Source organism: Cololabis saira, chromosome 2 (assembly GCF_033807715.1).
Source record: "Cololabis saira isolate AMF1-May2022 chromosome 2, fColSai1.1, whole genome shotgun sequence".
In the NCBI taxonomy this organism is placed as follows: Eukaryota; Metazoa; Chordata; class Actinopteri; order Beloniformes; family Belonidae; genus Cololabis; species Cololabis saira.
This window is the reverse complement of record NC_084588.1, coordinates 34,625,948-34,637,949: the sequence shown is the minus strand read 5'-3', so window position 1 is coordinate 34,637,949 and position 12,002 is coordinate 34,625,948. Positions and strand designations below refer to the sequence as shown.

The window sequence follows — 12,002 nt, the reverse complement described above, 5'->3', positions numbered from 1 at the left end:
GCCCGTACAACAACACAGGCTGCTGTTGTTAGGGACTGAGCTGTGGTGAGGACTTGTACTGGCTCTGACATGGCAGAACTTCTCCCGGTCTACCTCTGTAACACTACGACCAACTCAGCGCAGAGATCCAGAAGGATTGCTCTTGCTAAACTAAATCGGCTGATAAACCAGTGATCATCGTGTGCCAGCAGTTCACAGTAGTCCCTGAAGACTGATCCCTCCAAACTCTCGCATTAACAATGCCTTTAAATTGGGAGAAAGCTGCCATTGTTGTCCAATTACGCATTTCATGCAGCCATTTATGAGGAACGTGTAGATTTTAAAACTTCTCACATGACTTGTTCCTAATTAATATGTATGAAACTGATTTCAGAAATAATGTGAATATAATTTAAATCAAAATTGGGTGAGGTGGATTTGCATCCAAAAGACTCAAAAACCTTTTAATTTCCTTGTCTACCACTAGGTTTGTAGCTGCAATTTGATTTGCTGACGTTTGCATTGATCTGTGAAAAGTTGAACTTTAATCAGTTTATGATGGACGCAACATTTGAGCAGTGGACGCAATAGAGCCACAATTCAGTAATGCCTGATATTACCCCATTCTAAGTGGACAATAATGCTACTGTCGTACGTGTTGGTGAGGGAATAGATTGATACTGTCTCTAGTTGTACCTCTAGTAAAAGGTTGGAGTAATGTTTGCGAAAGGGCAACGATTGTGTTAAACAGACATCTGCCCTTGTAATTATTGCTTTCAGCTAATACTCTGCAATCCCAACAGCTGATAAAACTGCAATGCAAAATAATTTCAAAATGATAACATTTTATTTCTTTATAACTTTTCCTTATTTATTTATTTATTTATTTATTTATTTATTTATTTATTTATTTATTTATTCACCCAATTTATTTATTTTTTGCTGCTGTCTCTCTCCTAAAATAACCATCATTCTAGAAAACCATCATACTCATACACACCACACCACACACATGCATACATACACACCCAAATACACGCCCACATATAAGAAGAAATCTGAGCAAAAACATTTATTTGTTGTTTTGTTTTTGTATTGCTTTGTTTGTCTGTTTGAAAAAAAAACACAACAATTCAGAGCTCTCATTAAGAAAAAAATCCTGATATGCTGGTGTAAAGTTGTCTCAATTATTGTAATCCTAAAAAGCATCAATATAAGGCAACTAGACTTCTTTTCTTGGTTCTTGAAGAACAGGTAAGGAGTGCCCATGAGTGTCCAAGAAAAGAAAAGAAAAAAGGCATGGCGATGATTATTCTGACAATGTGCCAGAGATATTGATAAAAGTATCGATATTTTTGTGTAAACTTTCAAATTATGGTTGCTTTGAGGGTCATCGCTCACACTTATGAACTTGATTAATCGTTAATCAATACTACTGATTTAGAGCAGAATCCTTAGAGAGAGGTGCTTGAGGGGAGCTGATGATTCACACGATCGGAGATGCTTCCTCCTCACACTGCTTGTCCTTACTATTATTGTTGCTGTTGTTTTTTTGCAGCCCTGAGCTCATCACTGAAACGCAACACACAGAGGCGATTAAACTTGCATAAATGCCTTTTCCCAGACATTTCCACAGATGCCTCTCATAAATGAGGTAATTATTTTTGGACAGCAGTACAGGGCAAGAATATTTTTTTTTTAATTTCTACAACATATGAATAATCGGATTTTCATTAGCTCTTGATTCCCAGAAGGATCGCCCATATTGTCGCTTTATCACCCGATTTGGTTTGTTGAGCTCTAAAGCAAAAGCAGGCTGCTTATTAATTGAAGAACATGTGTTTTCTTTTTTAATGATTTTGAAAATGGCATGGACACTACAAACAAGAGCTATTGATGGTTTTGGCTTCGTGACTTCTTGTAAGCGTGACCCATAACCCATTCCTCATTATGTGAAAAATGACTAACAGCCTGTTTAATCAAAGATTACAATGTGATATGTAACCTGGAGCTTCTGAAAATATCTGTTGCTCCCATATATATCTTGCTTTTGTACAAAAACTGCAGACCATGCATCATGTAAAAGGTTACAAGATTGCTCTGGGATGCGGACCGAGTTTTCCTTAATGCTTGTTGGTTAATTTATCTCAAACATTAAAAATGTATTGTTGTAGAATCTTGCTGAAAAGCTGATTTGAAAGGGGGACTTGTCAGGGCACAAAGCCATTTCGGTCTCAGGAAGTGAAATCACAATTTTCTATCTTTCTCTACGTCTATATTCAGACTGTGGCCCAGTAACAAGGGGTTAGAAACTCTGGATTAAAACCTGTTGATTACCAGAGCCCCCTGTAGAGGGGGCACATGGAATTTGAGAGCAAAAGCCTGTAAACAGGATGGTATGTATATGGTTTTAAAGGAGTAGCTGCACATATACGCTTTTGAACAATTTGCATCACCTTACATGATAAAACAAAAAAATAGTGATCATTAAAGTATATTGACATTTTTACCAGATTTATGCAAATCTGTATTTTATGGATTTAGGATGTGTCATCAAGTTGCTCAGCTGTTCAAGTTGTGTTAAACTTCCACAGCCCATGAGTCATGACTTCTCCGTCTCTGTCAGTAATTGGGACTGGTACTGTGTTCACAAAAAGGTTGATGCCATCATAGCAGAGGAGTTTGGCCCACCTCACTCATTCCTCACTCCTGAGTAGAAGTCTGTGAAACAAGATACTTATTTTCAAATTGACTTTGATACTCCTCATTATTAGAGTTTATACTAGCTTTTCCTACCCATAAACTTTATCATTTCTGTTCGTTTAATGTTTTGGACTTTTGGTGCTTTTGATAGTTCGGTACAGTATCAGAAGGGTTTCTGCTCATGTCTTGGCTCCAGGTGCTCCAACCTCAGGCATCACAGGGTGAAATGCTAGTCTGCTGTCATCACAGTGAAAACATAGAGAACTGCTCACTTTCAATTTAGATTCAACAATTAACTTTATGTGCACAGTTTTGGATTGTGTGAGGTAAAAAAAAACAACTGTTTATTGTATTTTTTTTTTATTTCTCCTGTTAGGAGACAGATCATCCTTCCATGCATCCATCCATTTTCTACACTTGTTTCAGATCTATTCAGGATCAGAGTTGTAATAAAGTAGCACTGCTTCTCACCTAAAGACAGCTGTGATAGGCTCCAGCAGACCCATGTGAACAAAAGTGTGAGAAAAATGTTATAGATAATAGATGGATAAAAGCTCAATATAAACTGTAACAGTGATATTAAAAAATACCCCCACCCCCCAGTGAGAACCCCCGGGTCATCAGGGTCACACCTACTTCCTGCCCCAAGAGTTAGAACCAAACACGGTGAGGTGGCGTTCAGTTTTTATGCTCCTCACCTGTTGAACAAACTCCCAGAATGCATCAGGGCTGCTGAAACTCTCAGTTGCTTTAAATCAAGGTTGAAAACCTTCTTTACTGTTACAATAATCTTTACAATAATCCACCACACTGCACGACAACATTTATTTTTTGCATCTCATTTGTTTTATCCTTTTTAACTTTCTATCTTCCTGTCTTTAAACTCTTCACGTAAAGGACATGGTACATGAAATGTACCCCTCCCCCCCTCCTCCTTTACAGTTTCTGGGAGTTAAGGCTTTTCATAACAAGAAGAGACACATTTCGGTTTGTAACGCCTCATTTAGTATAGGAATTTGATTTCAATTACTGTAAACTGAGCAGTTCTGTGAAATTATTATGATACAATAGAGTCTTTTCCCCAGTTTTCATGTGTATACATTCATTAAACTTAACAAGCGTCCCTTTGCAAATGAAAACAGTAAAATGCTGTGGCTGGTGACACCTGATGTGAATCCGCTCCAAGCGTCACAAAAAGATCAGCAAGAGACTGTTGGAGTTGCCGTCACTGCAAACATTTGTGCGCTTCCTGGGTTCTGGGTATTTCAAGCACAGGTGATGAGTGAGCTACAGCAAGTCTTCATGCTGGGTGAAATATGTGAGGCTTTCACTGGAGCCAAGTGAAGAAAAGATATGGTTTAGAAAAAAGAAAACTGTCCAATTATATGTGTGTCAAATGTTCATACTGTCAGAGACTATACATACATGTGAGAGTAAATGTGTTGCCATTTTTTTAGGATAATGTGGACCTGGGGGATCTGATGTTCTCCCTCTGTTACTTGCCTACTGCGGGCCGACTGACCATTACGCTGATAAAGGCTCGTAATCTCAAGGCCATGGATATCACCGGTGCATCGGGTAATTAAAGTCTGATACTGTCTGTTACCATGAAGTCCCACTAGTATCCTGGCTGTAAATGAACACTCGCCCTACCTGTTTCGCACATTCTTACAGATCCATACGTAAAGGTTTCTCTGATGTGTGATGGTCGCAGGCTAAAGAAGAGGAAGACTTCAACAAAGAGGAACACTTTGAATCCAGTTTATAATGAGGCTATTGTCTTTGATGTCCCTCCGGAGAACATAGAACAGATCAGTCTTTTGATCGCAGTGATGGACTATGATCGGTTAGGATCTTCATACAGTCATATTTCTTTATATTTTCCATGTCACAAAGGAACTATATTGAAGACACATTTAGATAATTTTCTTTTCAAATTTGTATATTGTTTTCGTTGTTCTAAGATAGGGTTCACATTTGCAGTATTTTCACATTCGATGTCGATGTAACATTCTCCTTAGAATAAACTGAAGACATTCTTCCTCTTTTTCCCTACTGCACCTATAGTGTAGGCCACAATGAGGTCATCGGTGTGTGTCGGGTCGGCAATGATGCTGACAGCCTCGGTCGAGAACATTGGAGTGAAATGCTCACATATCCCCGAAAACCTGTCGCCCACTGGCATCCTGTCGTTGAGGTGAGTCGACTTTTCTGTAATGAATGTAACATGTGACTCCAAGCGTTGAGGGATGACCAGGATTTGAACAATATTCTTTTTTTTTTATCCAAAAATAGAATTGTTTGCCATCAAAACCAACCAAAAAAATAAACGGTTAGAAAGCTCAACACTATACATAAGAAGATATTTCAAAACTAAATGAGATTAGAATATATTTATGAACTGATGGTAATCTTCCACTATAACAATCTCCAATGCAATGAAGCAATGCAGCCTGAAGCGAAAAGTTTTACAGTTCTTTTTGTCATGTCAGGCAATTTGCTAGAAAGAGCCAGTTAATGACATAGAAAATAATATTTTAAAAGTAAAAAAATTAAGCTACATTTAACAAAAAACTAAAATACATACCGTATATATTAAAAAAAAGACACATGGAGTCATATTGTATACATTTTTTTCATCAAAAAAACTCATCTCCTACCACTTATCTAGAGTCTGTTCAAAGGGGGCACTTGCCAAAGCAGGGAAGCCCAGATTTCCCTCTCCCCAGCCACTTTGACCAGTTCATCTGGGGGGATCTCAGTCACCAAACCAGTTCCAGGGCTGGTTCTGGGCCAGTGCTGAGTTTGGAACCAGGCTTTCTGTTCCCACTGACAAATAACTGGCTCCATGACAGAAAATACGGTACCAAGGTAGCACCAACTCTCTGCTGGGCTAGAGGAAAGAACCGCTTACGTCGAGTTGTTAAGACCAACGGCAATAGAAAGACATTTTCAAATAAGCAACAAATTAATATGGATGCAGCAAAGCAGCAGTGGTCTGTGGAGGAAACAACCTGTCTTTTAGCACTGTGGTGCTACGCAGATGAAGTCCGTATTAGAGCAAATACGTTGTTGTTGCTTCACCTTTCACGCCAATGGAAAACGCAGCGATGTAACTGACGTTTGCAGTGACGTAATGACGTATCTCCCCTTAGCACCCTGAGCTATAAAAAAAGCAAAGGGTTCTCAGCTGGTTTGCAAGTTGAAACAGTTGTGAACCAGCACCGGCACATGCCCAGAACCAGCCCTGGAACCGGTTTGGTAAAGGAAAATGGGTAATAGTCCTTCCAGTATGTCCTGGGTCTTCCTTGTGGTCTCCTCCCACATGCCTGGACATGCCTGGACATGCCTGGGAAACCTCCCAGAGAGGCATTCTAGAGGTATCCTGACCAGATGCCTCAGGCCACGTTTACACGTAGCCGGGTATTTACAAAAACAGATATTTTCCCCTCTCCGTTTTCAAAAATATCCTCATTTACACGGACTCGCATGAAAACGCTGGTAACGTCATGCCAGCCAATCAGAATCCTGGAAAAAACATCAACAAATGACACGTGTAACTTCCAGTTAAGGCTGATTTATGGTTCCGCGTCACACCAACGCAGAGCCTACGGCGTAGGGTATGCAGATCGCACACCGTACGGCGCGCATCGCCGCGTACCTTACGCCGTAGGCTCTGCGACGATTTAACGCGGGACCATAATTCAGGCTTTACTTCCAAGACGGAACGAGAGTCTGACAGAATTTAAAACAGGTAAAATAAAAGAAAATATTGACGGTGGCCAAACAAATTGTAAACACAGGTCGCACTCATGACGCTGCTGGTGACGTTTCTGTCGCATAATGTGACGTAAATCTCCGATTTCCTCCGTTTTCTCTGTTTAGACGCAAACGTTTAAACAGAGTTTTTGAAAATATCCACTTTGGCCGGAGTTTTCAGAAATGATCGTTTTTGGGGGCTTTGACCTCCGTTTTCGTGTAAACGAACGGCCAAAACGCATGAAAACGCCTACGTTTTTGCCCCGTGTAAACGGGGCCTCAGCCACCTAATCTGGCTTCTATTGGTTTTTAAAGTCACAAAACATAAAAAAGCAGTCCAAAGAATAAAAGGCATTATTTCAAGTAGGTGATATGAAGAGGTGATTGTGAAATGATTTGATATAAAACATGCATACAATGTGTATACTATGTATTCCGTACTGTTCCAAATGTCATCTTTAGTAGGAAGTATGCTACATCTAGATGTGCAACCAGAAACTGGTCATTAAACCACTGTGACGAGCTTCTCCTGTGGTGGCCCACTGCATTATAGGATATTGCATGTAAGGTCCATTGGTCATTTGAACACTGTAAATGTTCCCAGATTTCCCAGGTTTCTGAGTATGTTTTTGATTGTGCAGTTTATCGCATCCTGTGTGGAGTCTGTATGGAGTATACAGAAAAAAACAGTATCCCCTGGCAGTGAAGTGGTTTTATAAAAGAGCCCCAGTCTTGTCCCAAGGTCCCACCATCTCCAACTGTGTATGCTGGTACCTGCAATCTCAATCATTCCAGTCAAGGAGAATGATCCCAGCACGAGTGTTGCAACACGGTTTAGAACGTCCCAAAAGCGACCGGCTGTTCTGCTCTGCTACAGACACACACCGGGTCTATTTTGCTGCTCCATCGTTGCCCATGTACACAAAGCAGATCAAACTAGCAGGAAATCAGACACATGCAGAATCTGGTCGCTTTCAAAATAAAACACCATGAGTGGGTTCAGACGATAGTCTGACTCATACATTGACATTATGAAAACCCGCCACGACTGTGGGAATAAAGTTCAATGGGTCTCAGAAGAGATTTTGTGAGATATGATATATTTTAGAATTATAAAATTACATTTTATTTGACATGAGTAATCCCTTTTTACATGTATTATAGTGGAAAATACAAGGCCATGGTGCAAAAAATGTCTTTAGAAACTACTGGGTCACCCTATGAATCTCACATGATCCTGAATGCAGCTGAGCAGGCAGCAAGCGCCCTGCTTTTGAGCCACCCTGGTGGAACCTGAGGTCGCTCTGAGAACAGACCAAAACCGCTGTGCGGCCGGACCGCGGCACTTCCACTACTGATGGGACTCAGGGCTTGGAGGAGCAAAAATGTGCAGAGGATCTTCACTTTTGTTAACAAATGCTCAGGAAATTAATTTACATATTTAGGAATGATGTTCTTCAAATAAATATTTGAAGGGCTTTGCATATATTTATCCTTTTACAGTGAATTATATTGTAAAACAATCCCAGGAATCTGAGGAATTTAAGTGCTTAAACTCTTAAGCTCCGTTACACTTCCCCCTGTAGGTTTGGCTGCTCATAGCACCCCTTAACAGCGTATTTATGCGGGTTTGTGTAAATTATGGCATTTTTCAAAACGTAGAGTGGGAAATATCCGTTTTTGTAAATACCCGGCTGTGTGTAAACGTGGCCTCAGGCTTCCACTATAAAATGATGAAAGAAGGGTTTAAGTTGGACCTATGGGATCTCTGGTTTGTTAGATAGCACTGCATCAGGAATTGTTATTCACAAATAGCTAATATAAACCAAAGGGATTACTTTGGGAAACCTTTGAGTACGGCAATGCAGAGTTACATTCACAAAGGCCACTTAAAACTGTTTAAAAAATGTACAAGTATAGGCTGGACATACATAGTGGAAATTTAATGAATCAGTATGAATCAGATCTGTTTTGGACAGAATGGGTGCAAAGTGCTAAATAATAAATAAACAGAGAGAAAAGAAAAGGGACCATCCAGACTGTTTTTATTAGCAGCTCCAACAGCCATGCTCTGTGAAGTCTGGGGCGACTTCAGTAACCTTTGCATAGGTCAATTACATTTTTGTGATCATAGCATTAGCACAGGAGAGTACAGCAAGGGTACCTCAACAAATGTTACATTCTTCAACGCAACATCTTTTGCAGGGACAACCCTGCACTTTTCAACAAGACCTTGTAAAACCCCATTCTGGCCCACTTTTAGTCTTGACTGGGCCTCATTAAAGAATCTGGTAAAATTGAGAAGGAAAACAGTTTGCACACCATAAGATTGAGAAGGAATAGAATGAATAAAAACATTACAAATTGTAAACTCTTTAATGTCCCAACTTTTTTGGAATATGTTACAGTCCTGAACTGCAAAAATGAATAAATATTGTCATATTATTTTTCTGAAACAGGGGTTTCTTTATATTTGCACTCTATTAGGAGCTATGATGCATACCATTGAATGATGCTGCAAATAAACTGATTGATTGAACTCAAACTCTTTAATTAGATGAGAAAAAAAGAACCTGTGATACTAAAAACTGCTATTAAAAATGCATGGCTTACTTGACGATAAAATAAATTTAAAGCCACTACGGTCCATTTATCACAGCACAATACTCACTGAATATTCAGAATATCCATGCATAAAGTAGTGTGTAGTTGAAATGACTATGAAGAGACTTTTGGTTAGCTGCAATGGGCATGTATATAAACTGCGTTGCATTAAAAAAAAAAAAGTCCATGGAGGGTGATGCTATTTTATCTGAAAAAAGGCATGTCTGGATCTGATGGCTAAGATCCAACCTGTTCTGGACCATATCCAATCCTATGACACAGTTACCATGGCAATGAACATCGCTTACTGCATAAATATGCATACCGTATGTATTGTTGTTGTTGTTTTTTTGTTTTTTTATGAAGCATGGAGTGCAATTTTAAGAGTGGACTGTTATATTGATAATTGACTTGTGCCTGTGTTTCTGTCGACTTGTTCTAGTTCGAGTAGTTTTTTTTCCACAAAAGAATTTGAATCATCACATTTGTGTAAATAGAGTATTAATATGTGAACAATATGTGATGATAAAATCAGTCCAGGAAACTATAGACAACAAAGAGAGAGTAAGTATTAAAATTTGGAGGCTATCCCAGCTCTCTTTAGGCAAAAGGAACTTCTTTTTCTTTCTTTTTTGTTCCTGTACTTTCCTGTACAAGTATTTTTAAATCTTCTTTACAGAAACCATAGTTAATCCATCTGCATGGTTTCAGCCTGCATTTTTGCTTCATGGGCCCTACATTCACAACAAAATAAAAATGCTGTACGACTTCATGTTTTAAAAGCACGCAAATTTATGCATTTGTGTGCCAAGTAAGCCACTGGAAAAGCTGTCATTATTTAACCAGTGCAGATGCTGTATAAAAGAAAATAGTGTGTGTGTGTGTGTGTGTGTGTGTGTGTGTGTGTGTGTGTGTGTGTGTGTGTGTGTGTGTGTGTGTGTGTGTGTGTGTGTGTGTGTGTGTGTGTGTGTGTGTGTGTGTGTGTGTGTGTGTGTGTGTGTGTATGTATATCTTATCAGAGAGATTTGTAATTATTTTTTCTTCATCCTTGTTGACTTTTTTCCACACTTGTGACAAAATATTAATTGTTTCCACTTAATTCTTTTCTCAGTACCAGGGGACCACAGGTAGTAGCCAGGGAGGATCCTGTAATTCCCTGAAGACCCCTCCTTCTCCGTAGCCTTGAGCACCAATTCTCATAAGGGCACGGATAAACCTGAAGCTTCCGCTGAATGCTGCTCATATATGGCCCTACCACAGAGATTAAGATATCCACAACTATGGAAAAGAGAGACACAAGCTGTATTGAATGCTGCCAATGTGGATCAGTTGCATGTTGAAAGACCACAAGGATGGCTATTTTTTTTGTCCTTTTCGTTTCTTTTTTTTATCATGTCCTGCTAGAAAAATGACAGGCGTGTGCAGACATTTTAAGTCTGTGCTATTCCTGGGTTTATACAGTTATAGTATGAATATTTTTGTTTCTTAACATTTTTTTCAACATAGTCTTGGAACTTGTTTGATGAAATGAGTCTAGATTAGGACAGTGTTCTTAAAACAAACAGTAAAATGACTGTTTTGATCCTTTTTTTAAACATTGATGGTAAAATGGTGCATGAGGTCATGGTTTGGTGGGATTGTTCTACTTGTATGTTTGTTTCTATTTTTGCAAGAGCTGTCGTTTTGTCAGTTGATGTGCAGTGACAGCTAGTTTTTTGAATATCTGTATGTAAAATATGTTAAATGTTAGAAATAAATGGTACTCCAGAAAAAATAATATGGTTAACCCAATTAATTTATCTGGGCATTTGTATCGAAAATAAAATAAAAGACGCATAACCTGTCTTGAGGTGCCAAACAGCTCATTTGCACAGTGGGTGTCCCATAAACAGTAGGTCCTTATATATTAGCTTTTCTTTGCAGAACATTTCCCCCATTTCAGCTCTCTCTACCTGTATGTAAGAGCTACTAGTCTCCAGAAAGGCATACAATCTGAGGAGGTTGGTGGTGTTGTCCCTTCATAACAAATCCAAGGGGGATCATTTGTGGTCGGTCACAGTTATGGTACTCAAACCATATCAGTTCTGAGCTACTTTATCCATTAGTTATTTGCTGTATCCCAGGTCACATATTTCAATGAAATTAAAAGTTAATTATTTTTCCACGGCTTTCTGGTTGAATTAGATTTTTTGTATTCACCCATTACTAGTATAGCAAAGTCAATAACAATATGATGAAAACTTATGGCATTGTCTCCTCTGCCATTATTGTTTTGATATAATGGTGCGCACATGCATGCCGTGAATTTGACGTGCACACAACATTGAGTTTCTGGAATGGCGGTGTCATGTGTGTAAGCGCATTTGTTTGTGTCACTTTTGTGTCCACCTGGGCCAGAATATGAAGACCAATGGAGTAAAATTGTGACATACGTTTACGTGAATGTTACAGAATGCCAGGATGCAAACGCCTAGTAAGTCTTTATTGTAGTTGGTCCAGGTTCAACTCTTGCCCTGTCGCCTTTCAATAAAGACTGCTAGCACCTAAAAACATATATACATATAACATATGGGGAAAAAAACCTTGGTCAAGAAGTAATGAATATCTCATGTTAACAGAACTTGTTTTTTTTAGCAGTAATGAAGCTACTGCCAGTGACATCACAGGCCAAAAAGGCAATAAACACTAAAAAAAAAATATATATATATATATATATATGGATGTCTAAACTTAAAAAAACAACAACATTGCTTTATCAGTGTAAATGTGTGTGGATGGATAATTGTGGCTTGAATTGTAAAGTGTCATCAAGACTGGAAGCCGAATATTCCCTCAAATATTTAATAGCTGAGCCGAGGGACATTGTCAGATGCTCTACATGTAAAGTGAAGGGCTGTGCATCAAACATTCCCGTGGCGCCATTGTTCCTCTTGTAGTTTTGATTTAATTTAAGAGCA

At 39.0% G+C, this 12,002-nt stretch overlaps 1 protein-coding gene across 1 annotated transcript in view; it reads left to right on the top strand.

The window, feature by feature from the left end:
• The window catches only part of syt9a (synaptotagmin IXa), a 29,375-nt gene extending 18,500 nt beyond the window's left edge, over positions 1–10,875 (top strand). The window contains exons 4-7 of the mRNA XM_061710853.1: positions 4,140–4,260; positions 4,357–4,528; positions 4,750–4,879; positions 10,157–10,875. Coding sequence (XP_061566837.1) covers positions 4,140–4,260; positions 4,357–4,528; positions 4,750–4,879; positions 10,157–10,225 — 492 coding nt within the window. The 3' untranslated portion in view covers positions 10,226–10,875. The remainder of the gene's footprint in view (positions 1–4,139; positions 4,261–4,356; positions 4,529–4,749; positions 4,880–10,156) is intronic.
• Positions 10,876–12,002: the final 1,127 nt, after the last annotated feature.